Here is a 23,519-nt window from a genome sequence, read left to right on the forward strand (position 1 = left end):
CTGTCCCCTCAGTCCTCCTTCTCATCCCCGTGGGTGACGATGTAGCACAGGGACTTGTAGTCGATGTCCCCCGAGATGTCGACAGGCATCACTGCCAACAGCTGCTCCACCTGCGTGGGGGGACACACACCCCCGGGGGGGCTGGGACGGGTCCCTGCGGGGGGGGTGTCACCTTGGGGGGGCACACGGGGACCTTGGGGGACAAGATCCAGGTTGGGGATGGCGGGGGACATGTGGCAATCTGGAGGACAGGGTCCCTGTGGGGCACGTGGGATCGCGGGGGGGGGGCGGTTCAGGATCACGGGGACGGGCACACGGGGACCTTGGGGACAGGGGTTTTGGGGGACACACGGCAATCTGGGAGGGGGGGCTGGGCCGGGTGTCCTGGACACCCCCTTCCCCCGAGGGTCCTGTTGGCCCCCCCGCGGGGACAGGATGGGTGCGGGGGACCGTGACGGTGACAGTGACAGCCGGGGCAGCGGCCTCACCTCCTCCAGGGAGAACTTCTCCACCTGGGTCAGGAGGAGCCGCATAAACCTGCAGGACGAGGGACCGGCTGAGCGCGGGGTCGGCTCCTGTCCCCATCCCGGGGGACACAGGATCCGGCCGGGTGTCCCCAGGCTCCCCACCGTCCCCCCCCCCCTCACTCGTCCTTGTTGACAAGAGCCTGGAGGCGTTGAGGATGGACTCCTCGGGGCCGGTGCCTGGGGGGGGGGTGTTGGGTGGGGTTCGGGGGTGTCCGGGGTGTCAGGGGGGACACCCGGGGTCACTCACCGTTCAGCTTCTCCCCGAAGAGCGTCAGGAAGAGGGTGAAGTTCATGGGCCCCTTCCCCTCCTCCAGCATCTCCTCCAGCTCCTCTCGCTCACGGTTGTTTTCCCTGGGCGGGGGGGGGACACACACGGTGACAAGGCCACATGGCAGCGGGCACAGGGGACAGCGTGGCTGGGGAAGGGGACATGCTGGAGTGCTGGGACATGTCCCTCGGGAGATAAAACACACCCGGGTGGCCCTGGCTGTCACTGTCCCCTCACATGGCGCCATCGCTTCCCCCTTCCTTGACACCACATCTGTCCCCACGCTTGGCGCTGGCCCTGTCACCCGCTTGGCACCGTCACTGTCCCAACTCTTGGTGCTGGTGCTGCCCCGTGCTGGCCATCACCAGCGCTGTCCCCAGCTTGGCACTGTCACTGTCCCCAACGTGGCATCACCAACTGTCCCCTGTTTGGCATCGTTTCCCCACTTGGCACTGGCACTGTCCCCCCTCGCTGGCTCTGTCACCGGCCCAACTCAGTGCCACCGCTGTCCCCGTCCCGTCCCCACGTGGCGCCCGCTGACCCAGCTGCACGTAGGTGTCCTTCAGGTCCTCCTCGGTGATGATCCCATCCCGGTTCTGGTCGATGCAGAGCAGGTGGGGGGGGAATCACAGGATCCCAGATCCATTGGGGTTGGAAAAGCCCTTGAAGCTCCTCCAGCCCCACCATGAACCTCACCCTGACCGTTCCCAACTCCACCAGATCCCTCAGCGCTGGCTCAACCCGACTCTTCAACCCCTCCAGGGATGGGGACTCCCCCCCTGCCCTGGGCAGCCCATTCCAACGCCCAACAGCCCCTTCTGCAAAGAAATCCTTCCTAAGAGCCAGTCTGACCCTGCCCTGGCGCAGCTTGAGGCCATTCCCTCTTGTCCTGGCGCTGGTTCCTTGGCTCAAGAGACTCACCCCCCTCTCTGCACCCTCCTTTCAGGGAGTTGCAGAGGGCCAGGAGGTCTCCCCTCAGCCTCCTCTTCTCCACACTAAACCCCCCCAGGTCCCTCAGCCGCTCCCCATCAGACCTGTGCTCCAGACCCTGCACCAGCTCCGTTGCCCTTCTCTGGCCACGCTCGAGTCATTCAATGGCCTTTTTGGAGTGAGGGGCCCAAAACTGAACCCACTCATCGAGGGGCGGCCTCACCAGTGCCGAGCACAGGGGTCAGATCCCTTCCCTGTCCCTGCTGGCCACGCTATTTCCGATACAAGCCAGGATGCCATTGGCCTGCTTGGCCACCTGGGCACACTGCTGGCTCCTGTTGAGCCAGCTGGCAACCAACCCCCCCAGGTCCCTCACAGGACGTCGGGGGGGGGCTGAGCTGTGGGACCCCCCCAGCTCCCCCCGCCCACTACCTCCTTGAACTCCTGGATCTGCGCCTGCTCGAACATGGAGAAGACCTTGGAGGAGCCACACTGGCCCCACCTGGCCACTGCCCTGCCACGTGTGCCTGCCCCCCCGGCCTGCGGGAGCCAACCGGGGCGAGGGGGAGCCTTGGTTCAGCCTCAGCCAATCAGAGCGCAGGGAATCCCTTGTGTTTGGCCCTGGCCAATCAGAACAGAGAGAATCCTCCTAGCTGAGGGCTGCCACCAATCAGAGCTCAAGGTGTCTTTTGGGTGACAACCAATCAGAACACAGGGAATCCAGCTGGCTGAGGCCTGCGGCCAATCAGAGCACAAGGAATCTATTTTTGGCCACGGCCAATGAGCACAGGAAACGCTGTTGCTGCTGTTGGCCGCAGCCAATCAGAACACAGGGAATCCTGCTGGCTGCAGCCAATCAGAGCACAGCCCTCCCCCATCCCAGACAGCCAATCAGAGCCAAGGGATCCCCTTCCCCTCCTCCAATGAGCTGGGGGGGTCCCGGCGCTGCCGGGTGTCACCCACAGGGCCGGGGGCTTCAGGGGCGTCACCGCTGGGGTGGCCCCGTCCCTCGGGGTGACCCAGACCCCAGGGCTACCCCTCCCCCTCCCCACCCCCAATGCGGCCCAGCCCCCACCACCCTGGGGTCACCCTGCACTTCGGGGTGACCCCAAAACCCCACGGTAGCCCCAGACCCCCAGGGTGACCCCACACCCTGTGGTGGCCCCAGATGCCCAAGGGTGTCCCCAGACCCCCAAGATGGACCATACCATGGGGTGACCCCACACCCCCAGGGTGGCCCCGGCCTGACTCCAACAGCCTGAGTAGGTCCCAGACCCTGGGGCGCCCCAAGACCCCCAAAGGGACCCCAACACCTTCGGGTGCCCCAGGAGGACACCAACTCCCTGGGGTGCTCCCACACACCCAGAGGGACCCCAACACCCTGGGGTGCCCCAGACCCTCAGAGGGACCCCAACACCCTCCTCCAGACCCTCCAGGGGACTCAACATCTTGGGGTGCCCCAGACCCTCAGAGGGACCCCAACACCCCAGGGTACCACCAGACTCTCAGAGGGACCCAACACCCTACGGTGCCCAGACCCTCAGAGGGACCCCAACACCTTCCCTCAGATGCTCCAGGGGACTCCAGTATCTTTGGGTGCCCCCCACATGCTGTATGTGCCCCAGGAGGACTCCAACACCTTGGGGTGCCCCCAGACCCCCAGAGAGACCCCACACACCCTGGGGTGCCCCCAGACCAAGGGGACCCCAACACAATGGGGTGCCCCAGACCCCCAGGGTGTCCCCCAACATCCTCCAGTGCCACCAGACCCCCAGAGGATCCCAACACCCTGGGGTGACCCCAGACCCTCCAGGGAACCCCAACACCCTGGGGTGTAGCAGGAGGACCCTGAGGTGCCCCAGATCCCCGCAGGGACACTGACACCCTGGGGTGCCCCAAACCTTTAGGGGGATCCAAATCCCTGGGGTGCCCCCACACCCCCAAGAGGGACCCCAACACCCAGGGACACCCCAGACCCCCCGAGGGATCCCAACACTCAGGGGTGCCCCCATCCTGGTGCCTTGGGGGGGGTCCCCAGCCACACTCACCATCCCCACCGCAGCCCTGGGCTGGGGGTCCCCAGGGCGCCCCAGCTTTTACCCCCCCGCCCGTTATCACCCCGAGCTAAACTGGGCGGCGGATGTGAGCAGGTGTTCGGGCCAAACTTGGTGCTGGTGCCAACACCCCCGGGTTGTGCCAGACACAAGCCAGGCCGGGCCCCCCCGGGTGTCACCAGAGTGGGGGGGACACACTATTTTTGGCTGCTTGGGAAGGGGGCCGAGCTGTGGCATTCCGGAACATGAAACAGCCCCCCGGGGGGTTCATCTATGTGCCCCCCTGTGTGGGGTGGGCTGGGACCCGCTGGGTTTTGGGGTGCTGCGGGTGGTGGGAGCAGGATTTAGCCCTTGGTGGGGGTTCGTGCTCCCTTTTGGGGGGGTCAGCGCTGGGAGGGGGAGGCTGGTGTCCCCATTGCAGGGACGAGGCTGGAGGGTTTCCCCAAAAATTGGTGCCCTGCCACATCTGGTACCGCTCCGGTGTACCCCAGTCGGTCTCTGCACCCCCAGGCTCACCAGTGGGGGCTGTCCTGGCCCCCCCCTTCTCCCCTGACCCCCAAGTACGTCCCAGGCAGCTCCTTATCTCTCAGCCAACCCCCCAGGGGGGGTCTAACCCCCAGCGAAGGGGCTGCGGGGCCGCACAGAAGCCCCCACTCCCTGCAGCTGGGTGAGGATGCAGGGGCTGGGGAGGCCCAGGAAGACCCTTGGCTGCCCCACATGTGTGGGGCAGCCCCATATGGGGGGGTGGAGACGAGGAGCTCTCGCTCAAGCGGCCCCAGAGGAGAAGTCCACGCAAACCCCGTTTATTGGGGAGCCAGGAGCCGCCTCTGCCGGCGGCAAATCCCTTCCCGCGTCCGTCTCTGCTCCTCGCAGAGCTCCTCACGGGACCACCGTCCTCCCACACCCCCCCCGCCTTCATCCTCCTCATCCTCCCCCCCGAGTCCTCTCTCACTGCCCCATCATGCAGGCCATTTTGCAGGCGACGGCCGAGATGAGCGCGGCCCCGCGCCCGCTGCCTTCCTCCGACTGGATGAAGGTGATGTCGCAGCCGGGCGTCAGCTGCCGAACCGTGGCGTGGAAGCGATCCTTGAAGCTGCCAGGGGGGGGGGAAAACCCCAAAAAAACAGGGTCAAGGCTTGGGGGGATGCAGGAGGAAGAGGAAGGGGGTGGTGGCGGGTGGAAGGCTCCCAGGGATCCTCACCTGGGATGGAGCTTGTAGACGGAGCCGTCCACCCCCACGGTGATTTTGAGGGTCTCCTGGCTCCGGCTTTCCCGCATGCGGTTGATGACACCGGCCAGCCCGGCCGAGCACATCTGGGCGGCGCGAGTGGAGACGCTCTCGCAGACCATCCGCACGATGTCACAGTCCGTCCCCGAGGGCAGCAGCTCAAAAGCCGTCAGGATGTTGTAGATCTGCTTGCGGTCGTCGGAGTCACTGGGATGGGGAGAAAGGGGTGCGTCAGCCAGGGGATGGGGGGACACGGGGACACCGTGGGGGACAGTTGTAGAGGGCTGGTGTGGGGTGACGGAACGGGGGACCCCGATATGGGACAGTCGGAGCAGGCTGGTGTGGGGTGATGGGACAAGGGACCCCAATATGGGACAGTCAGAGCAGGCTGGTCTGGGGGGATGGGACAAGGGACCCCAATATGGGACAGTCAGAGCAGGCTGGTGTGGGGTGATGGGACAAGGGACCCTGATGTAGGACACCCTGGTGTGGGGTGACAGGACAAGGGACCCCCATATGGGACAGAACAGGCTGGCGTGGGGTGACAGAACAGACACCCCAATGTGCCTGCACCGCTGTGGGGTCACAAGATGGAAGACCCCAGTGCGGAGCAGCACAGGGGGATGGTTTGGGGGTGCCGGCCACCCCCCCCCAAGGCCCCGCCAGCCCCGTACCTCTCGATCTGTGACATGAAGCGGGTCTCGAAGGTCCCGCGGGTCTTGAGCTTCTCGGAGGCCTCCCCGTTGAAGAGCAGGTTCTCGTCCACCAGCTTCAGCAGCACCAGCCGGACGATCTCCCCCATGTACTTCCCCCCGATGATCTTCTCGTAGCTGGGGGGGGACACACACAGGCGAGGGGACGGCCATCAGGGCCAGGACCTGGGGCGGGGGGGGCCACGTCCCGCAGCACCCCCTCTTTCCTTCCCCCCTCCCTTGCCGGATGCGTCCCTGCGCAGGCCCCCCCCGCTTTGGGAGTACCTGTGATGAGTTGCTCCAGCCTCAGCTGAGCCCAGCGTGGCGCGGGTGGGCAGGGGGAAGGAGAAGGGTGGGTGGAGGGGACGCAGCTGGGGACAGGGGGGGGACACCCAGAGGAACTGGCTCTGTCCTATTCCTTACAGTTGCTGACCGGGGTTAAGTGAGGTCTCGTCCACCACGCGGTCGTACTCCAGGAGGAACTCGTCCAGCTCCCCCGAGGCGCCGAAGGCCCCCCACTCCGTGTTGACGCACATCCGCCCCTCGTCGCCCTCCACCAGCTCCACGTTCTGCATCTCCTCCATGTAGCAGGCGTTGCAGCCCGTCCCTGCCAGCGGGAACCAGTGAGGTGATGGGACAAGGGACCCCGATATGGGACAGTCAGAGCAGGCTGGTGTGGGGGGATGGGACAAGGGACCCTGATATGGGACAGTCAGAGCAGGCTGGTCTGGGGTGACGGGACAAGGGACCCTGATATGGGACAGTCAGAGCGGGCTGGTGTGGGGCGATGGGACAAGGGACCCCGATATGGGACAGTCAGAGCAGGCCGGTGTGGGGTGACGGGACAAGGGACCCTGATATGGGACAGTCAGAGCGGGCTGGTGTGGGGGGATGGGACAAGGGACCCTGATATGGGACAGTCAGAGCAGGCTGGTCTGGGGTGACGGGACAAGGGACGTTGACCCGCTGACATCCGCGTCCCTCCTGTCCTCAACAGCTCCGGGGGGTGGGGGGCAGCCGGTGCCGCAGCCTGGGGAGGGGGGGGCTGTGCTGGGAGCTGCACCCCCCCACCCTGACGCGGACGGGGAAGCTCAGCCCTGCTGCTCCCCCCTGCTCCTGCCCCGCAGCCCTGGCTGGGGTCCCTGGGGGTCCCCGGGGCTGTGGCCGTCGGGGCCGCGCGGCCGCCGCAGGAGCAGATAAACAGCCGCGCGGTGTTTACCCAGGCCCGGGGGCCGCAGGCGGCCGCTGTGCAGAGCCCAGATGGCCGCGTGGTTGATGGCACTAAAGATAGCGTGGGGCTGGGGGGTGGCGGGGGGCTGCTTCCCTGCGAGGGGGGGGGACACAGAGGAGCCTGCGGGCTTCAAACCCATCCCCACCTCCTGGGCTCCCCAGCACGGCCAGCGCTGGCCACCCTCAGTGGGTCCCCACCCAAACTGATGCCACCAGCAGCCTGGAGAGAGGATGTCCCTTGGGTGACCAGACCCGTTACGGTGACCACCCCCTTTCCACCCCAAAGGTGCCCCCACCACTGTGCCGGGCAACCAGGCAATGCCATCCAGTGGCCCAACCTCAGGAGGCCTCAGCAGGGTACCGCTGCCACCCCCCCCATGTCCTCAGAGTGTCCCCCCAAAAAGGACAAGCCCCTGCTCGCAGCAGGGGAGTGTGAGTGGGGCCGTGGGAATGGTGTCCCCCCCCTCGCCTGTGGCGTGTCCCATCTTACCCACAATCATCCCAACCTCGCACCGGTGATCTTCGTAGTAGCAGGAGATCATCGTGGCCACCGTGTCGTTCACCATCGCCACCACGTCCATCTCGAAGTCCTGGGGAGGGGAGAGGGACCGTCGGGGTCTCACCAGGGGTCCGGGCTGTGCTGCAGCAAGTGGGGCTGGGGCTGGGGGGGGGTCCCCGAGGATGAGGATGCAGGGATGCGTCACGCACAGGTGTGGAATGACCCTTCCCAGGGACACGCCGGGCTCCAGTGGCCCCGTCGCGGGGACAGCTGGGGGGGCCAGGTTCCCCCCCCACCGCGGTACTGGCACGAACCGTACGATCGTCTCACCCCTCGCCGTTTGATGGCGTCTCTCAGCAGCCCAACCACGTTGTTCCCTTCCGCGCCGGAGGCTTTGAAGCCCTTGGTCCAATTCAGGAGGATGCCCTGCAGCGAGGGGAAGACCGAAATGGGGCTGTGGGTGTAGCTGGGTCATGGGGACCCTCAGGTCCTCGTCCTGCCCAGCCACCCCCTCACCTTGTCGATGTCCTCGTGCCGCACGGGGAAGGAGAAGGTGAAGCCCAGGGGCAGCTTTTTGTGCTTCATCTGGTGCTTGTCCAGGAAATCGGAGATGCACTCGGAGATGTAGTCGAAGAGCTGGAAGAGAGGAGGTCCAGGCTTTGCTGGGGGCTGTCCCCATCCTCCCACTGCCCGCAGCCGGCCACTGTCCCCACCGAGGGTCCCCCGAGCGTGGCCACCTGCCCGCCACCCCTGGCTTCTGCCAGCTGGAGGGATGAGGGACGTACCCACCAGCGTTCCCACCAAAGCGTGGCACTGCCTGCCCCTGCCTGGTGACAGGGACCGTGCAGGAGGGGACAGGATGTGAGCCCAGCTCACCATCTCGGCCGTCCCCGTCATGGCATCCTCCGGGATGGAGTACATCTGGTGCTTCGTCTTCACCTTCCACTGCCCTTCCTCCCCCTCGCCCACTTTCACCAACATCACGCGGAAATTGGTGCCACCGAGGTCCAGCGACAGGAAATCTCCAACCTCTGCAAAGCCAGGGAGGGGGGACACAAGGGGACGGGCTCAGGGAGGGGTCTTGGCCTCCCACACCAAGTCCGGGGAAAAGGTGACATGGCAAGGGAGCAGGAGTGACCCTGCCCAGCCTGGCAGCGCCGTACCTGAGCCCTCAGGTGTGGAGCGGACGTAGGTGGGCAGCATTTTGACAGAGGCTTCCTCGTGCGTCTCCAGCTTTAGTCCTCGGTCCATCTCTTTTTGCATCCTGTACATCACCTTCTTCAGGTCCTCTTCCTTCAGCCGAAACTCCGACAGGATCCGCTCCACCTGTGGTGGGACGGGCGGCATCAGCTCAGGACAGGGGCTACGGGCCGTGGGTGGCCTGAACCGCAATAAATAATCCAAATTTTCCTTCCCCTGGCCCTGGTTTTCCCCATCAGTGCACAGACACCTCGAAACCCCTCATCCCATCTCTCTGCTCTCCAGAGCTGGTGACGTGCTGGTGACTCCGCAGGACCAGCACGAGCTGCTGCTGGCCCCAAACTCTCTCCCGGTGCTGCCTGCGAGAATCCACACTCGGCACAGGAGTCCCCACGCTGTCGCTTTCAGCTCGTTGCTTTTTCACAAGCTCAGCCCGTTGCATCAAAGCCGTCGCCATTCCAGCAGGGCTTGGACCTGGGACATCCCATCCTGACAAATCCCAGGGTCTCTCCCAGCAAGGAGTGCTCCCAGCGATGCCATTTAGGGGCTTGGCAGTTCCCACCGAGGAGGTGGGACCCCTCCGTGGCTGCGATGAGGATGCCGGCATCTTCCTCGGTCCCCCGCGAGCCGGCAGCATCCCTCTCACAGAATCCCAGAATCCTTCAGGCTGGAAAAGCCCCTCGGGATCATCGAGTCCAACCCTCAGCCCGACTCTACAAAGTTCTCCCCTACCCCACATCCCCCCACAGCTCATCCAAACGGCCCTTAAACACCCCCAGGGGTGGGGACTCCACCCCCTCCCTGGGCAGCCTATTCCACTCTCTGACCACTCTGGCGGGGAAACATTTTTCCTCCTGTCCAGTCTGAACCTCCCCTGTTGCAGTTTAAAGCCGTTCCCTCTCGTTCTGTCACTAATTCCCTGGGAGCAGAGACCAGCACCAACCTCTCCACAACGTCCTTTCAGGGAGCTGCAGAGAGTGATGAGGTCTCCCCTCCCCTTCTCCTCCTCACACTGAACAGCCCCAGCTCCTTCAGTCGCTCCTCACAGGATTTATTCTCCCTTCATCCCCCATTTTCCACCCATCAAACTTGGCGCGAACAGAGGGCCGAGGGCAGGCAGGCGGGTGGGCAGCCAGAACCACGGGCAGGATAGAAAAAGTATTATCGGGAAATGCTCCCTTGCCTCGCTACCAGGGAGAATCGCAGGGCCCACTCGAGGAAAGCGCCTGGCAGGCAGGACCTGTGTTTACCCTTTACGTAGCAACCCCGGGCTCCGCCGCCGGCGCAGCCTCCATTAGCCACGGCACGTAATCGGGGGCAGGCAGCCCCGGGCTGTCAGATGGAGCTGGGGGGAGAGCGAGCGCTCGCTGCTCGGCCAGATGTAGCCGGCAGCATTAGAGGGCTCATTAGTCACCGGGATCCGGGCAAGCTTAAAACACTCCTGCTTGCACTTTCACCGGCAGACGGATGTTTTCCTCGAGGCTGCTGCAGTTTCCCGATGGGTTTCAGGGTGGGGGGCTCTGTAAAAGCCTTTGGGATGTGATTCAGAGCGTCCTGGCGTTGGGAGGGCACCCGCTGCCTCGGCCTGACCCCCCCAGTGCATCCATCCTGCTAAACCACCCGGCCCTGAGCGCTGGCCGTCAGCCTCCAGCCACGCCCCGAGCGGGGGCTCACCCCAAATATCTCCTTGTCCCAAAAGCTCCTGCCCCTCAGAGCCCTCGTGCCTGGGCGGCCTCAGCCACCACCCACAGCCTGAGGGGGATCCTGGCACCCCGGCACCTCTCCAGCCACCCTCCCCAGCCCACCCGGGTGCCAACGCCCGGGGGCTCTGTTAACACCGAGCCCCCGAGGTGCCATTAAGCCACGGCTGCACCACGGGGGACACCGCCGTGCCGGGGGACATCGCTGTGCCGCTGGCCACCCCAGAAAGGGGCCAGGGCAGCCCAAGGCAGCACCGTGGCGAGGTTTGCTGTGACCCTGAGGGGGTTCAGCCTGGACAGGCTTGGAAAAATCCTGCCTGGAAAAGCACAGGGCTGGATTTGACCATCTTGCTGGAGCCGGCGGCTGAAGGCATTCGGCGCTCCATGATGCGGAAGCCATCCTGCGGCTCCGCTCAGCACACGAACGCCAAATTTCCCGTGGCTCAAGGGTCCCCAGCCCTGGGGCTGGCACCCAAGGATGACAGCAGGGGGGCTGAGTTTTATTTCTCCAACTGTTTTTCCATCTCAGGTGCCACATGCCCCAACTCATCCCTTCTCTCGCCTCCAAAATGACAGGTTTGGCTCTTCCTTGGTGGGATTCGGCTCTTCCCACGCGACCCAAACCGGCTCTCGGCTTCCCAAGGAAACTGTTTGCTCTGACGCATCTTGCAAATGGGACAAAACTGGAAACCACGCAGCTGGATCCTGCGGTGGCTGGTGATGTCTGACTCTACCAGCCACGCGCTCCTGCCCCCAGCACGTGCCGTGTCCCTTCAGTGTCCCCCTGGATGTCCCAGGCTGGAGTGGGAAAGCGTCTTGCTGTCCTTGCCCGTGGCCCTGTGAGCTCAATCCATCCAGGAGAAGAGACGGGAGCGGCGGCTCCCAGCCGGCGTTTGGCCGGGGATGAGCCGGGTGCCATCCTCCTGGGTTCCTCGGTGGCCGACCAGCCGAAGGAGGTGATGGGCCCCATCTCATCCCGGGGATGGCAGCCGCTTGGCTGGCAGCAAGATGCCAAGGGCGATGCCCAGACGGTGGGAGCACCCCAGCCCGGCAGCGTGGTCCCACAGACGCTCCCGGCTCTGTCCCGAGTCCTCGCTGGTGTGGGCACGGGGGCATGGCCTGTGCCGGGCCGAGACCCAGCGCACCAAAATGCAGAGCCCTGGCTGACGGCGCTGGGTCCCCTCCCTGGAGGGCGCTTTGGGGTGATCTCAGGGACAGGGACCCCCCTGGGGACGTTGGGGCTGACTCCAGGCTGCCTGGCTTTGCCCCTCGGAGCCAGTGTCCTCCCGGCCAGCTGTCCTTCCCTCCCGGCTACCTCTGTCCCCAGCATGGACCTGGCCTGGCAGGAGATGCCCGCAGCACCCGGCTGGGGGGGCCGGCAGCCCAGGGAGGATCCGCACCACTCCCCGCACCTGCCATGTCCCCCCACCCCGTCTCCCCGCCAGCCCCCCGCCTGCCCCAGGATCGCCCCGGCAGCGGCCTCACCTTCTCCTTCCTGCCGCTCTCCATCCTGGCTCGGTGATCCAGCATGGGGGCAGCCGTCGGGGCGGGGTGGGCTGCGGGCCGAGCCGTCCCCCCCCAAACCCCCGGGCACCCCGCCGCGGTGCCTGGCCCGGGGAGCGAGCCCCCTTCCCCGTCCTGGCAGTCGTCCGGTCGGCGCTGGGCTGCTCCGTCCCTCGCTCCGCCGGGGGATGCTCCACTTTCGCCGCTTTATCTCATCCGACGCCCAGCAGCGGCCGCCTCCTCTCCAGCACCCGCTGAGGGGGGGGGTCCCGATCTTCCCCCCCCCCGGCCTCTGGACCCTCAAGCAGAGGGGCAGGGAGAGGGGCCCGGTGCCCCGGTGGGCTCAGCCCTCTCACCCCGCATCTCGGGGCCGCCTTCACGCCGGGGGGACGCGGGTCACGCTCTCCCCACTCGCTTCTTTTCACCGGTAAATTTATTTACCGGCGCGCCAGATGGGTTCTCAGCGCGGCGAGGGGTCACGAGTCCACACCGGTGGGTTTCTACAACCAGCGGGGAAGTCCCGGCGTGACGGCGAGGCTTGGCCGGGACCCCTCCCCACCCGGGGCTGCTGGCCCCGTCATGCAAAGCACCACGCCCCGGGCCACCCGTGTCCCCGCTCCAGTTGTCATATCAACGCCTCGATGTCCTGGCGGCAGTGGCAAGCACTCCACCGGACGGCTTAGCAACCCGGCATGCTCCCATGGAGACCGCGCCGGGCCGGAGGAGCCGGTGGCTCGATGACAAAGGTTACGGCCACCCCGGCGAGGGGCCGAGGGTGACTGGGAAGTGCTCTGTGCCCCCAGGATGGGAAAAGCTCCGGGGATGCCAGGATTGACGCCGGGTGCCGCGGCGGACTGAGGACAGCTGCCGGATTTGGGGGACGGGGACATGGCGATCCCCCCTTACCCCCAGATTGGTGCTGTCAGCCAAGTGTTGGGGGGTACCTGGGGGGTCCCAATGGGCAGGAGGATGCTCCCGGCCACCGGTGGACCCCAAAACCTCCCGGTGTTGGTCCGTGGCAGCATCCCCTCAGACCCGGAGCTGGGGAGGGAGAAGGAAGGGTGCCCGGGAAGCCTGGATGGGTGCTGAGGGGGGAATGGCACCCCCACGGGGGAAGGAGGGGTCTCTGGGGAGGGCAGAGGGTTTGGGGGTGTCACGGCAGGGCCTGGGGGGGGGGGGGCAGTGTCACCCCACAGTGTCTCATCCCCACCCTGCCCATGGCCCCGCGCTGTGGGGGCACCCAGGGGGCAGGGGAAGGCTGAGGCACCCCTGCCCCAGCCACAGGTGCCCACCCCGTGGGGGGAGCTGGCTCTAGAGAGGGGTCCTCACCCCACAGAGGGGTCCCAAACTCTTGGGGGGTGCATCCGCACCCCATCAGTGGGCCCCCGCCCTATGGGGAAGGGGACAGCCCCACAGAGGGGTCCCCAACCCACAGAGGGGTCCCCCCCGCGGGCAGGACAGCCCCACAGAGGGGTCCTCATCCCACAGGCGGGTCCCCGAAGCCACGGGGACAGGCCAGCCCCACAGAGGGGCCCGCCCCGGGCTGTGGGAGATGCCAGTCCCCCAGAGGGACCTCCGCCTCGTGGAGGGTCCCCACGCATGGGGGGAAGCCACCCCACTGACGGTCCCCCCGGGCAGAGGCCACCCCCCCGACGGGGCCCACGGGACCCCCCACAGACGGCCCCATCCCCGTCGGCCCCGCGCAAAGGACGCCGGGATAGAGCGCCCCCCGCCGGAGGTCCTGCGGGAGAAGCCCCGCCCCATCACACCAGGACGGCGCTGATTGGCCGTCCAGCTCGGAGGCGGGGCGAGAGCGAGAAACACGCGCTTATTGGTCAAGAGGCCTAGGGGGCGGGGCTTACCAGGCGCATGCGCAGTGCCGCCAAGGCCCCGTGGCAGTGCCCCGGGCCGGTGTCACTTCCGGTCGCCGCGGTTCTGCTTCCGGGTTGGGCTCATTCCCCCGTCGGCCGCCGCCTCCTCACAGCCGGGTCCGGAGCCACCGGTACCGCGGGTCGGGCCGGGCAGGGGGGTTGGACCGGGAGGGGCTGCTCTAGCCACGGGGGGGCGAAGATTGGGACGCTGAGCTGGGTTTTACCGGGTGGGGACTGGGCTATACTGGCGCGGGGGTCGGGGCTGGGCCAGCTGGGGGGGCGGGATGGGTTAACTGGGTTATACTGGGGTGGGGGCTGGGTTAACTGGGTTATACTGGGGCTGAGGGACTGGGTTATGCTGGAGGGGAGGGGGCTGGGTTGTACTGGGGGCGAAGGCTGGGTTGTACTGGAGCGGACTGGGTTGTATTGGGGGCGAGGGCTGGGTTAGCTGGGTTGTACTGGAGGGGACTGGGTTGTACTGGGGGCGAGGGCTGGGTTAGCTGGGTTGTACTGGAGGGGACTGGGTTGTACTGGGGGCGAGGGCTGGGTTAGCTGGGTTGTACTGGAGGGGACTGGGTTGTACTGGGGGCGAGGGCTGGGTTAGCTGGGTTGTACTGGGGCTTGGGTTATACTGGGGGGGTCTGGGCTAGTTGAGGCCAGGGTGGGGGCTCATTGCTGGGGCCATCCTGGCTGAGGGGGTCGGGCTGGCTGGGCCGGGGGAGGCGAGGGGCGGGGGGTCAGGGCGGGCTCTGGGGGTGTCGGGCAGGTGGGTGAGCGCAGGGTGCCTGGGGCTGGTCTTAAAGGATGGAGGAAGGGTTTGGGTGAGGCAGGGGTGGGAGGAGGGGTCCTGGGGGGGCTCAGCTGTGCAGGGGGGGCCACCGGCCACCTGGACTCTGAGCCTGGTGGCAGCTTGGCCCCCACCTCACCTCCTGCTTCTCCTTCCTCTGCCCAACAGCAGAAGACGCCACGATGAGGCTCTACAGCCTAAGTGTCCTTTATAAAGGCGACCCCAAAGTGCATTTACTGAAAGCTGCTTATGACGTGTCCACCTTCAACTTCTTCCAGAGATCCAGGTGGGTGCCTGGAGTGCCAGATGCCCTGAGGGAGGCTGGGGGGGGAAGGAAATCTCCCCTGTGTGCTGCAGGGCTGACACGTGGCTCGGGCACGACCTTGGGGAGAGGGAGCAGAAGCTTTTGGAGGGTTTTCTGCTCCTGTGTCACCAGGGATGTGGTGGCAGCAGTAACAGGCTTCTCCTAAGGGATGAACCCCCCAGAGATGCTCCCTGCACGCGCGGTTCAGTGCTGCAAGATCCACTTTGAGCGATCTTTCAGCCTCAGGAACAGGGCAAAACCTCGCTTCCCCTGAGAGCCGATGCCAGGGCCAGCCCCGGGAGGTCAGGTTTGACTTGGTAAATCATCCGCTGTAGCCAAGCGATAAAATGTGGGTGCAGGGAAACACCCCGAGTGCTCGGGTCAGCCGCTTCCCCTCCAGCGAGCGCCTAAACCACCAGTCATGGCGGCTCCTGGGGTGTGAGAGGTGGGTGGGAGGAGACTTGTCTTTGTGTCAGACTGACAGAGCTCGCCTGACACCTCCGCTATCTCTTTATTTACGTCTTTGGTCTAATCTTAAACTTTTCCAAGCCCACAAACCTCTGCTCGGGTTATTGTAACGGCCTCAGGTGAGCTAGTTCAGCCCTCAACGCCGACCCGGCTCCAGGGTGTGCAGCTCCGTGCACGCAGAGAGATCACAGAGCTCTCTCAGCAGCTTGCAGCTGAGGGGAGCTCCCAAAAGCCTCTAAAAACTGTAAAATAAAGCAGGTGCCTATTGCAAAACAGCTCGTTTCCCAGCCTCCAGCTCCAGATGATAAAAGCTTTAGGAAATACCAATAGGACTTGAATTTTCCATCCCCCATCCCTGCCAAGATTTTATGGAGCCTCGAGCACGTTTGGTTCTAAAATTCCAGTGATAAAGGGAAAACGCTAAAGTAAGATTGTCTTCAAAAATACTTTCTTAGCCAAATATGTGAGAGGGATAAAGGAGCTGTGCCAGTGCTGCCAACGCACGCGCTCGAAGATGGATTGTGGCGGGTGAAGTAATCTCTGAAAAGCCCAAATTGCTTCGTAGTTGCAGCTCTGGGTTTTCCAGCTCCTGAGAAAATTCCCTGTGTGGTTTTGCCATCGTCTATGGCCGAAAGAGCCGCTTCCCAGGCAGCAGGCTGTTTCTCTGCTTAAAAAAAGCTTTTTGGGAACAGCGATGCTGTTTGTGGAGTGTGAGGGGGTGTCTGTGCTCATTAGTCTCGCAGCTTTTTCTCTGGTGGTTAATCATTTGCTGAGCTGTTTCTTCTGTCGTGCTCAGAGGGGCTGCTGGTGCCTAGGTGTGGTTTAAGGTGCGATTCACTTAAGTTTGGGTTAAAAACGCTGCGTGTGCATTTTTTGAGGCTGCGGAGTTACCAAAGAGTTGGGTTTGGGCATAAATCTGGGATAAATGCAGTTGTGGTTCCTGGGAGCTGGGAAAACCTGTTGGGCAGGGGGATGGGGATGGGCTGGCTGTGCCAGCGCGGGGTGTGTGCTGTCCAACCTCTGCCGAATAATTTCACAGAATCACAGAATCATCTCGGTTGGAAAGGACCTTGAAGCCCCTCCAGTCCAACCGTTAACCCAGCACTGACCGTTCCCAACTCCACCAGATCCCTCAGCGCTGGCTCAACCCGACTCTTCAACCCCTCCAGGGATGGGGACTCCCCCCCTGCCCTGGGCAGGCCATTCCAACGCCCAACAGCCCCTTCTGCAAAGAAATCCTTCCTAAGAGCCAGTCTGACCCTGCCCTGGCGCAGCTTGAGGCCATTCCCTCTTGTCCTGGTGCTGGTTCCTTGGCTCAAGAGACTCCTCCCCCCTCTCTGCACCCTCCTTTCAGGGAGTTGCAGAGGGCCAGGAGGTCTCCCCTCAGCCTCCTCTTCTCCACACTAAACCCCCCCAGTTCCCTCAGCCGCTCCCCATCAGACCTGTGCTCCAGACCCTGCACCAGCTCCGTTGCCCTTCTCTGGACACGCTCGAGTCATTCAATGGCCTTTTTGGAGTGAGGGGCCCAAAACTGAACCCACTCATCGAGGGGCGGCCTCACCAGTGCCGAGCACAGGGGTCAGATCCCTTCCCTGTCCCTGCTGGCCACGCTAGTGCTGATACAAGCCAGGATACCATTGGCCTTCTTGGCCACCTGGGCACACTGCTGGCTCATGTTCAGCCGGCTGGCAACCAACCCCCCCAGGTCCCTCTGTGACTGGCAGCTTTGGGAGGGTCAGAGCGGGTGAGGTCTTTGGTGGCTGATTCCTCCTGGAATACTGTGCAGTTGTGATGGCTGCGGCCGCCAGCAGATCCCCAGAGCAGGAGGAACGTGCTGATCCTCTGTTTCTGCTGAAGCTGGATGTTAAGAAATCTTTGGGCCGGTCTTTTCTCTGCAGCGCCTGGAAACCCGACGGGTCAGAGTCTCGGTGGAGCCGGCGTCCGATCGCGTGGTGTCCGGGCTGGGAGAAATGCAAAAAAACCCCTAAGGAATATGTAAAGTGTGAGAGGCACATCCCTGCTCTGGAGTTGCTTCCAGCCCTGGAAGGCAGCGAGGAAACCGCGGTCTTTGATGTCCGTTGATGTTTAGTTGGTGCCGCATCACGTGAAGCTCCTAAGTGGGAGCTGTTGGTGTTGAGGGGGGCTTGAGCAAACTGTATTCTGAGCTCTGAGGTTTCCCCTCCTGGGACTTTCCAGCTCAAGTGGGGAATTTGTCGCCTCAAGTTCATTAATCCTGGTGTACACTGGGAACACGTTTGTTTTGCACTTGCTCGTGATTTTTGGCTTCTTTTACTGTGGGGTGAAGAGGAGGGTTTACGCAAGAAGCCTGTTTGGCAGGACTCGAGTCTGGGCTCAGGAATGTTTTCCAGACTTAGAGCGAGTCTGGTTTAAGGATGTTCATTAATCTTGACTCAAAGTGTAGGTAGCTGAGGTGTGTTTGCAGGTTGCTGGTGCCTTGTGTGGGATTCGGGTCAGGGCCCCAAGTATGGGATCAAAGCTCAGGTGGGAGAAGGGGCCTGAGCTGGGCAGATGCGTGGCTCAACGGTGTTTTATTTTCTGCTGAAAGGCAAGTTCAGCCCGTGGACACGAGTCCCTTGCCGCAGCCGGGGGGATGTGGGTGCTCCCCTGGGCCTGGCGAAGCTGGAGGTGTTTGAGTGGTGGCTGCAGGGTCCAGCCTCTTCCCTGAGGAAAACCCACAGCTCAGCCACATCCCCACGACCCAAACGTGGTGGGGGGGTTGTGGGGAAGGGTTTCAGTGCACCCAAAACGCCAAGGACCTGTGGGACAGCTCATCACCCCCAGGGCCACCACATCACCCCCAGGGCCACCACACCAGCACCCCACAGCTCTCGGGTCCCCTCGCCGACTCAAGCACCGACGCTTTGTGTTCGCAGCGTGCAGGAATTCATGACCTTCACGAGCCAGCTGATCGTGGAGCGCTCGGAGCTGGGCAGCAGAGCCTCCGTCAAGGAGCAAGGTGAGAGGATAACCCAGGGTCAGCACGTGCAGCCTCACGTGCTTCATTCCTTGTCCATTTATGATAAAAAACAAGACCTTGAAACAGCGCCCGGGCGAGCACTGAAGGCGTGAGGTGGCTGAGCCGGGCGAGAGCCCAGCCCGCCCTGTTAGAGAGGTTACGGGCAGAGCAGGCTTTATAACTCTCCTTCGAGCTTTATAACTCTCCTCGCCACCCCGGGACGCTCGGAGCTGCCGGGCTGCACGGCCACCACCCCTCAGCTGTCCTGATTTGTCCCATCCGCGGCCCGCATGGCAGCTGTGGCCCCCCGAGGGGCGGCTGTGCTGGCTCAGCCTCCTTCCCCCCTCCCTTGAGCTCTGCTGTGTGAGTCTGGGCTCCACGCCCCGATCTCTGGCCTCGTCACCAGCCTCCCCGCCCAGCTCCACGTGCCTCTGGAACCCCGAGACGCACAGGGCGCGGTCTGGAGTTGGCCGCTGCGGCCTCTTTAATGACACTCCAGGCTTGTGACAAGTTGGTATTTATTAAAATCAGGCTGAGCGCTTCCCCCTCGGGTTTTTGTTTAACTCTGGCAGTACCTGCTGCCCTGGAAAGTTAGCGTCGTGTCCCGCGCCACGTGGCCAGGCTGCGGTAACCTGCTCAAGTAGAATTTGGGGCTGATTTTGATCCTCCCTCGAGCCCTTCCTGCCCTCCTGATGAAATCATGCGAAACGCAGTCGCTGGATAAAACCTTCCCGTGCGATTCGTGGGTTGTGGAAGAGCTGCTGGGGCCGGGTGGGAGGCGGTGGGTGCTGGGGGAGGCTCTGGACCTTCCCGCTGCCTCTCTGATGTGAATTCTCCGCCCAGAGTACCTCTGCCACGTGTACGTGCGGAACGACGGGCTGGCTGGAGTGGTGATCGCAGATAACGAGTATCCGCAGCGGGTTTGCTTCACCTTGCTGGACAAGGTGAGCGCGCGGGCCGGGAGCTCCTCCACACCTCGTGCTGCGACGAGGAAACGACCCTCCTGCTCGTTAGCTGGGGTACACTGGTGCTGAGCTGAGCAGGATCCGGCCAGTCCAAAGACTTCCAAGCCGTGCAGTGGCTCGGCTTTGCCCGCTTAGGACTTAGTCCCAGCTCTGCTCTGCTGCCAGCCCAGGCGCTGGCCTGGCAGACACCCCCCGTCCTCCCTGTCTGCCGTGGGGTTTATGTGGGAAAACCGAGTGTGGCCGCGCTCCCGGCGTCGCCAAAAACTTGTGGTGTGTCTGAGCGCCCTGGCAGGGCGCAGGGCTTCGGGGACAGTCAGGGACAGCCAGCCCTACTAGAGTGGGCACCACTCTTGGTCGTTCACCAAGGAAGTTGGTTTCTGTCTTTTCCCTCAGTTTGTTCAAAAGCGGACAAGGAGGAGGAGAAAAATCTTTTTTTTAAGGAGAAAATCCCTTCTGCCAGCCACAGCCCCACAGGCAGTAACCGCCCGCTTCCTTGTGTCACAGGTGCTGGATGAATTCTCCAGGCAGGTCAGCAAAATAGACTGGCCTTCGGGCTCCCCAGAGACAATCAGCTACGCGGCCTTGGACGGGTACCTCAGTAAATACCAGGTATGGCCCCCCCGGGTGCTGCGGGGAGGCCGGAAAACGCTCCCCATGGCCCCCAGCATGGGGGGTGGAAGTGCGGGTGATGCCCCGGTGTGTGCCGGGCCACCGGTGCTGCGGGGCTGCTGATGTCCCTGCGGCGACGGTGCTGACACCGTGTTGTTTCTCTCCCAGAACCCCCGTGATGCCGACCCCATGACCAGAGTGCAGGCGGAGCTGGACGAGACCAAAATCATCCTGGTGAGGGGGATGCTCGGGCTGCAACAACTGCTCGGGGCTGGGCTGCAGCGTGGCCCCGAGGCGATGGGGCTGTCCCACCTTCTCCATTCCCCACGGACCTTCCTGGTGCTGCGGGAGCTTCCCCTTCCTCCGGGCTGGCCCAGTGCTACTGGGTTCAGTTTGGGCCCCTCACTCCAAAAAGGCCATTGAATGACTCGAGCGTGTCCAGAGAAGGGCAACGGAGCTGGTGCAGGGTCTGGAGCACAGGTCTGATGGGGAGCGGCTGAGGGAACTGGGGGGGTTTAGTCTGGAGAAGAGGAGGCTGAGGGGAGACCTCCTGGCCCCCTGCAACTCCCTGAAAGGAGGGTGCAGAGAGGGGGGAGGGGTCTCTTGAGCCAAGGAGCCAGCGGCAGGCCAAGAGGGAATGGCCTCAAGCTGCGCCAGGGCAGGGTCAGACTGGCTCTTAGGAAGGATTTCTTTGCAGAAGGGGCTGTTGGGCGTTGGAATGGGCTGCCCAGGGCAGGGGGGGAGTCCCCATCCCTGGAGGGGTTGAAGAGTCGGGTTGAGCCAGCGCTGAGGGATCTGGTGGAGTTGGGAACGGTCAGGGTGAGGTTCATGGTGGGGCTGGAGGAGCTTCAAGGGCTTTTCCAACCCAGATGGTTCTGTGGGCACTGACCCCCTTCACTTCCCCCTCAAGCCATGGTCCCTTCCCTGTGTAGTGTCACATCCTCGTTTGTCTTCTGCTCCAGATGACCTGCATGTGCTGCCTCCTGCACCGGGGGCTCTTTTCCCGGTCACTGTGACCTTCCCATCTTTACCGGGGCTGGGCTTGCTCCCTGGGTGGCCATGGGACGCGGTGGCACCTCCATCTTCTGCTCGGGGCTGGGGAGGGGGCGGGGAGGGCCCAGGGTGCCAGCACGGTGGGTCAGCGCTGGTTTTTTTTTGGCAGCACAACACCATGGAGTCGCTGCTGGAGCGAGGGGAGAAGCTGGATGACTTGGTCTCCAAATCGGAGGTGCTCGGGGCGCAGTCCAAAGCCTTCTACAAAACTGTGAGTGCAGCTTCTCATCCCGGGGCGGGGGTCACCCCCTCCCTGAGGAGCCTGGGGCTGGGGAGGGGCAGAACACACCCCCAGGGCAGAGGATGTGGGTGCTGGGCAAGGATCACCCGCTGCTGGCACAGCCGCTTCGGGCCTGGAGGGAGCTCGGGTGCCCCAAGCCGGGCTGTGGCGCTCCCCAGCCCCTCGCTCGGGCCATTCGTTGCCCTGTGGCTGGTGGAGGGTGTTGCAAATCCTGGCTGCGGTGGTTCCTGGCACGGGGTGGGAGCTGAGAGGGTCAGATCTGTGCCGGGAGCCTTCGTGGCAAGCCGGGAGGGTTGTGCAGGCGCCCTGGGCCCCCCTCGGGGAGCTGCAGTGAGCCTTACTGCTGGTTTTTTCTTCTCTTCCCAGGCCCGAAAGCAGAATTCCTGCTGTGAAATCATGTGACGCGAAGCCCGGGGTCTCCTGCTCCGGACCACCAGGCCTTCACCCCCCTTCGGCCCTCGACCGTGCCCAGGACAGAAAGAAGCAGCCCAGGGGGGGTTCCCGGGCCTGGGCTGCGCTGCGGGGCCCGGGGCTGGGCGGCCTCGGCGCTGTGGGCTTCTGTGATTTGATTTTCATCTCGAGGGGGGGCCCACGCTGGCCTCGAGCCAGCACCTGTGGGGTGGGGGGAGCACCGGAGACCCCCTGCCCTCATTTTTCCCGAGGGTGGTTTGGACCACGGGCCGCCCGGCCGCGTGCCCCCCCTCCGCCTTTGCACCCGTTAACACTAGCCAGCGCCTCGGTGTCCCGGGGGGGGGGCGGGAGAGAGGAGCTGGGGGGAGCTGGGGGGGGGCTTTTATGTATTTGTGTCCTAAGAGTGAGCCTGGGGGGGTGGGGAGGGGTGGGGGGAAGGGAAGAAGAGGCGCTTTCTCTGCTGGGGGGTTGTCGCCGGTGAACTGGATGCTGTGGCCCCTGTCCCCCCCCCCTGGGGAAGGGGGTTTCTTTGCTTCTGGGGGGCGATGTGGGAAGGAGCCAAGCTGGGGTGGGAAGGGGGGGGGGGGGGGGGCCTTGGGCAGCCCACAGCCCCCCCTGATCCCCTGAGTGCCCCCCATTGTGCTGTGTGGGGCTGTGGAAACCACCCCCAGTGCTCCGGTCCCTGTGGGGAGGGGGGTGGCCGGGGTGGGGGGTTCCCTGCAGCTTGGAGAACCCCCCCCGCCCCTCCCCTGCTCCTGGCTGGCTGGGGGGGTGCCCAGCAGCCCCCGCTGCCTCCTCTTCCTCCTTGGGAAGGGCAAAAACTTTCGCTTGAGGCTGTAACAGTGGTTGGTGTCTTCTCTGTGCCCCCGGCCACAGGGATAAAGTCTTTGGCAGTTGTAGCCCGGCTCTGACTCTCTTTGTGGCTTCCTGGGGGGGGAATTGGGCCAGCGCTGGGACTGGGCACCCCCACGGGCACCCGGGTGGGTGCAGATTCACTCAACCGCCTCCCTCCAGTTACTTTTTTTTTTTTTTTGGTCAGTTGTTTTTCCTCATAATTTATTTGCAGTTTTCCCGAGACAAAAACGAAATCAGAGTCATCTTTTACACTTACAAGGCTCAGAAAGAAAAGACGAAGGGGTTGGGGGGTGGGGGGGGGGAAATATGCCGGGGGTGTGGGGTGGGGGGGTGGGACGGAAAAAGAATGAGAGAAAAGGGGAGGAGAAGAGAAAAATTTGGCAACGATCCACCAGCATTCGTGGGACAGTAACAGCTCAGCTCAGCTCCTCGACATACAGCGTTAGCGCCCGAGGTTTGCTCCCGCGCAAAGGGCATGCAGAAAGAAAAAGATAATAATTTAAAAAAAAAAAAATATCCCCCGGCCCTCCCGCCCCACACACCCCGCCCCCCCCTTACACACCCCCCCCCCAGCCAAAAACAGCCCCCAGCAACACACGGCGCCTCCGGACGTGGAGATGGACGAAGGGAAACCCCGGGGAAAAAAAACGCGTGGCCGAGCCGGAGAGCGCCCGGAGTGGGGTGATGCCTCCCCCGGGGAAGAGGAGTCGGGGGCAGACGGGGTCCCCCTGAGCGCTGGCCGGGGGTGCAGGAGGGGAGCGAACGCCCTCGGCCGGAGCCGGGAGCGCTGGCCGGTGACCCTGGGGGGGGGGAGCGGTTGGGGGGGTCCCCCGGCGGAGCAGCCTGTGCCCCCTAAGAGACCCGTTCTCTTAGTCTAAAGTGCTTTCGATGCTGCGTCAGTGCTGGCTGGATCGCCCCGATCCCCCCACCCTGATCCCCACCGCCTGGGCTGCAGCCCCCCCTGCCCCTCCCCGGCCAACCTGCCCCCCCCCGCCCCCCCATGGCACCCACATCCCCGCCCCCCCCCAACCCCAGCACCCCTGCCAAAACCCGCCAGCACCCAGAGCTGGCACCCAGCCCCCCGCCTGCCCGGGGAGGGGGAAACGAGGTGCTGGGTGTCCCCGTCTTTGTCACCGGGATGGGGGCA

At 64.1% G+C, this 23,519-nt stretch overlaps 3 protein-coding genes across 7 annotated transcripts; 1 reads left to right on the forward strand and 2 right to left on the reverse strand.

Annotated features, from left to right (window-relative positions):
- Window positions 1-8: 8 nt before the first annotated feature.
- MYL7 (myosin light chain 7) lies at window positions 9-9,474 on the reverse strand. Its single transcript, XM_074852305.1, is given in 7 exon segments — window positions 9-110; window positions 489-556; window positions 648-704; window positions 775-878; window positions 1,333-1,404; window positions 2,150-2,217; window positions 9,436-9,474. Coding segments are annotated over 7 exon segments (510 nt in total).
- On the reverse strand, window positions 4,728-9,340 carry GCK (glucokinase). The gene is made up of 9 exons (XM_074852306.1): window positions 8,592-9,340; window positions 8,305-8,459; window positions 7,945-8,064; window positions 7,759-7,854; window positions 7,420-7,519; window positions 6,123-6,306; window positions 5,682-5,837; window positions 4,981-5,214; window positions 4,728-4,872 (listed from the first exon to the last, which is right to left on the reverse strand). Exons 1-9 carry the CDS (start codon window positions 8,773-8,775, stop codon window positions 4,728-4,730), a joined length of 1,374 nt encoding a protein of 457 aa, XP_074708407.1. The 5' UTR covers window positions 8,776-9,340.
- Window positions 6,308-21,877, forward strand: YKT6 (YKT6 v-SNARE homolog). Of its 5 annotated transcripts, none has more exons than XM_074852301.1 (8): window positions 6,308-6,327; window positions 14,661-14,775; window positions 18,156-18,238; window positions 19,082-19,182; window positions 19,708-19,812; window positions 19,981-20,046; window positions 20,975-21,076; window positions 21,473-21,877. In XM_074852301.1, the coding sequence occupies exons 2-8, from the start codon at window positions 14,672-14,674 to the stop codon at window positions 21,506-21,508; spliced, it is 597 nt and encodes a 198-aa protein (XP_074708402.1). In that variant the 5' UTR covers window positions 6,308-6,327; window positions 14,661-14,671; the 3' UTR covers window positions 21,509-21,877. The 5 variants fall into 5 exon arrangements, with proteins under 5 accessions (XP_074708402.1, XP_074708400.1, XP_074708401.1 ...); XM_074852299.1 differs by lacking the exon at window positions 6,308-6,327 and adding an exon at window positions 13,620-13,833; XM_074852300.1 differs by lacking the exon at window positions 6,308-6,327 and adding an exon at window positions 13,687-13,819 and having other exon boundaries at window positions 14,658-14,775.
- Window positions 21,878-23,519: the final 1,642 nt, after the last annotated feature.

The sequence above is a fragment of the Strix uralensis genome, chromosome 28, assembly GCF_047716275.1.
Source record: "Strix uralensis isolate ZFMK-TIS-50842 chromosome 28, bStrUra1, whole genome shotgun sequence".
Classification (NCBI taxonomy): domain Eukaryota; kingdom Metazoa; phylum Chordata; class Aves; order Strigiformes; family Strigidae; genus Strix; species Strix uralensis.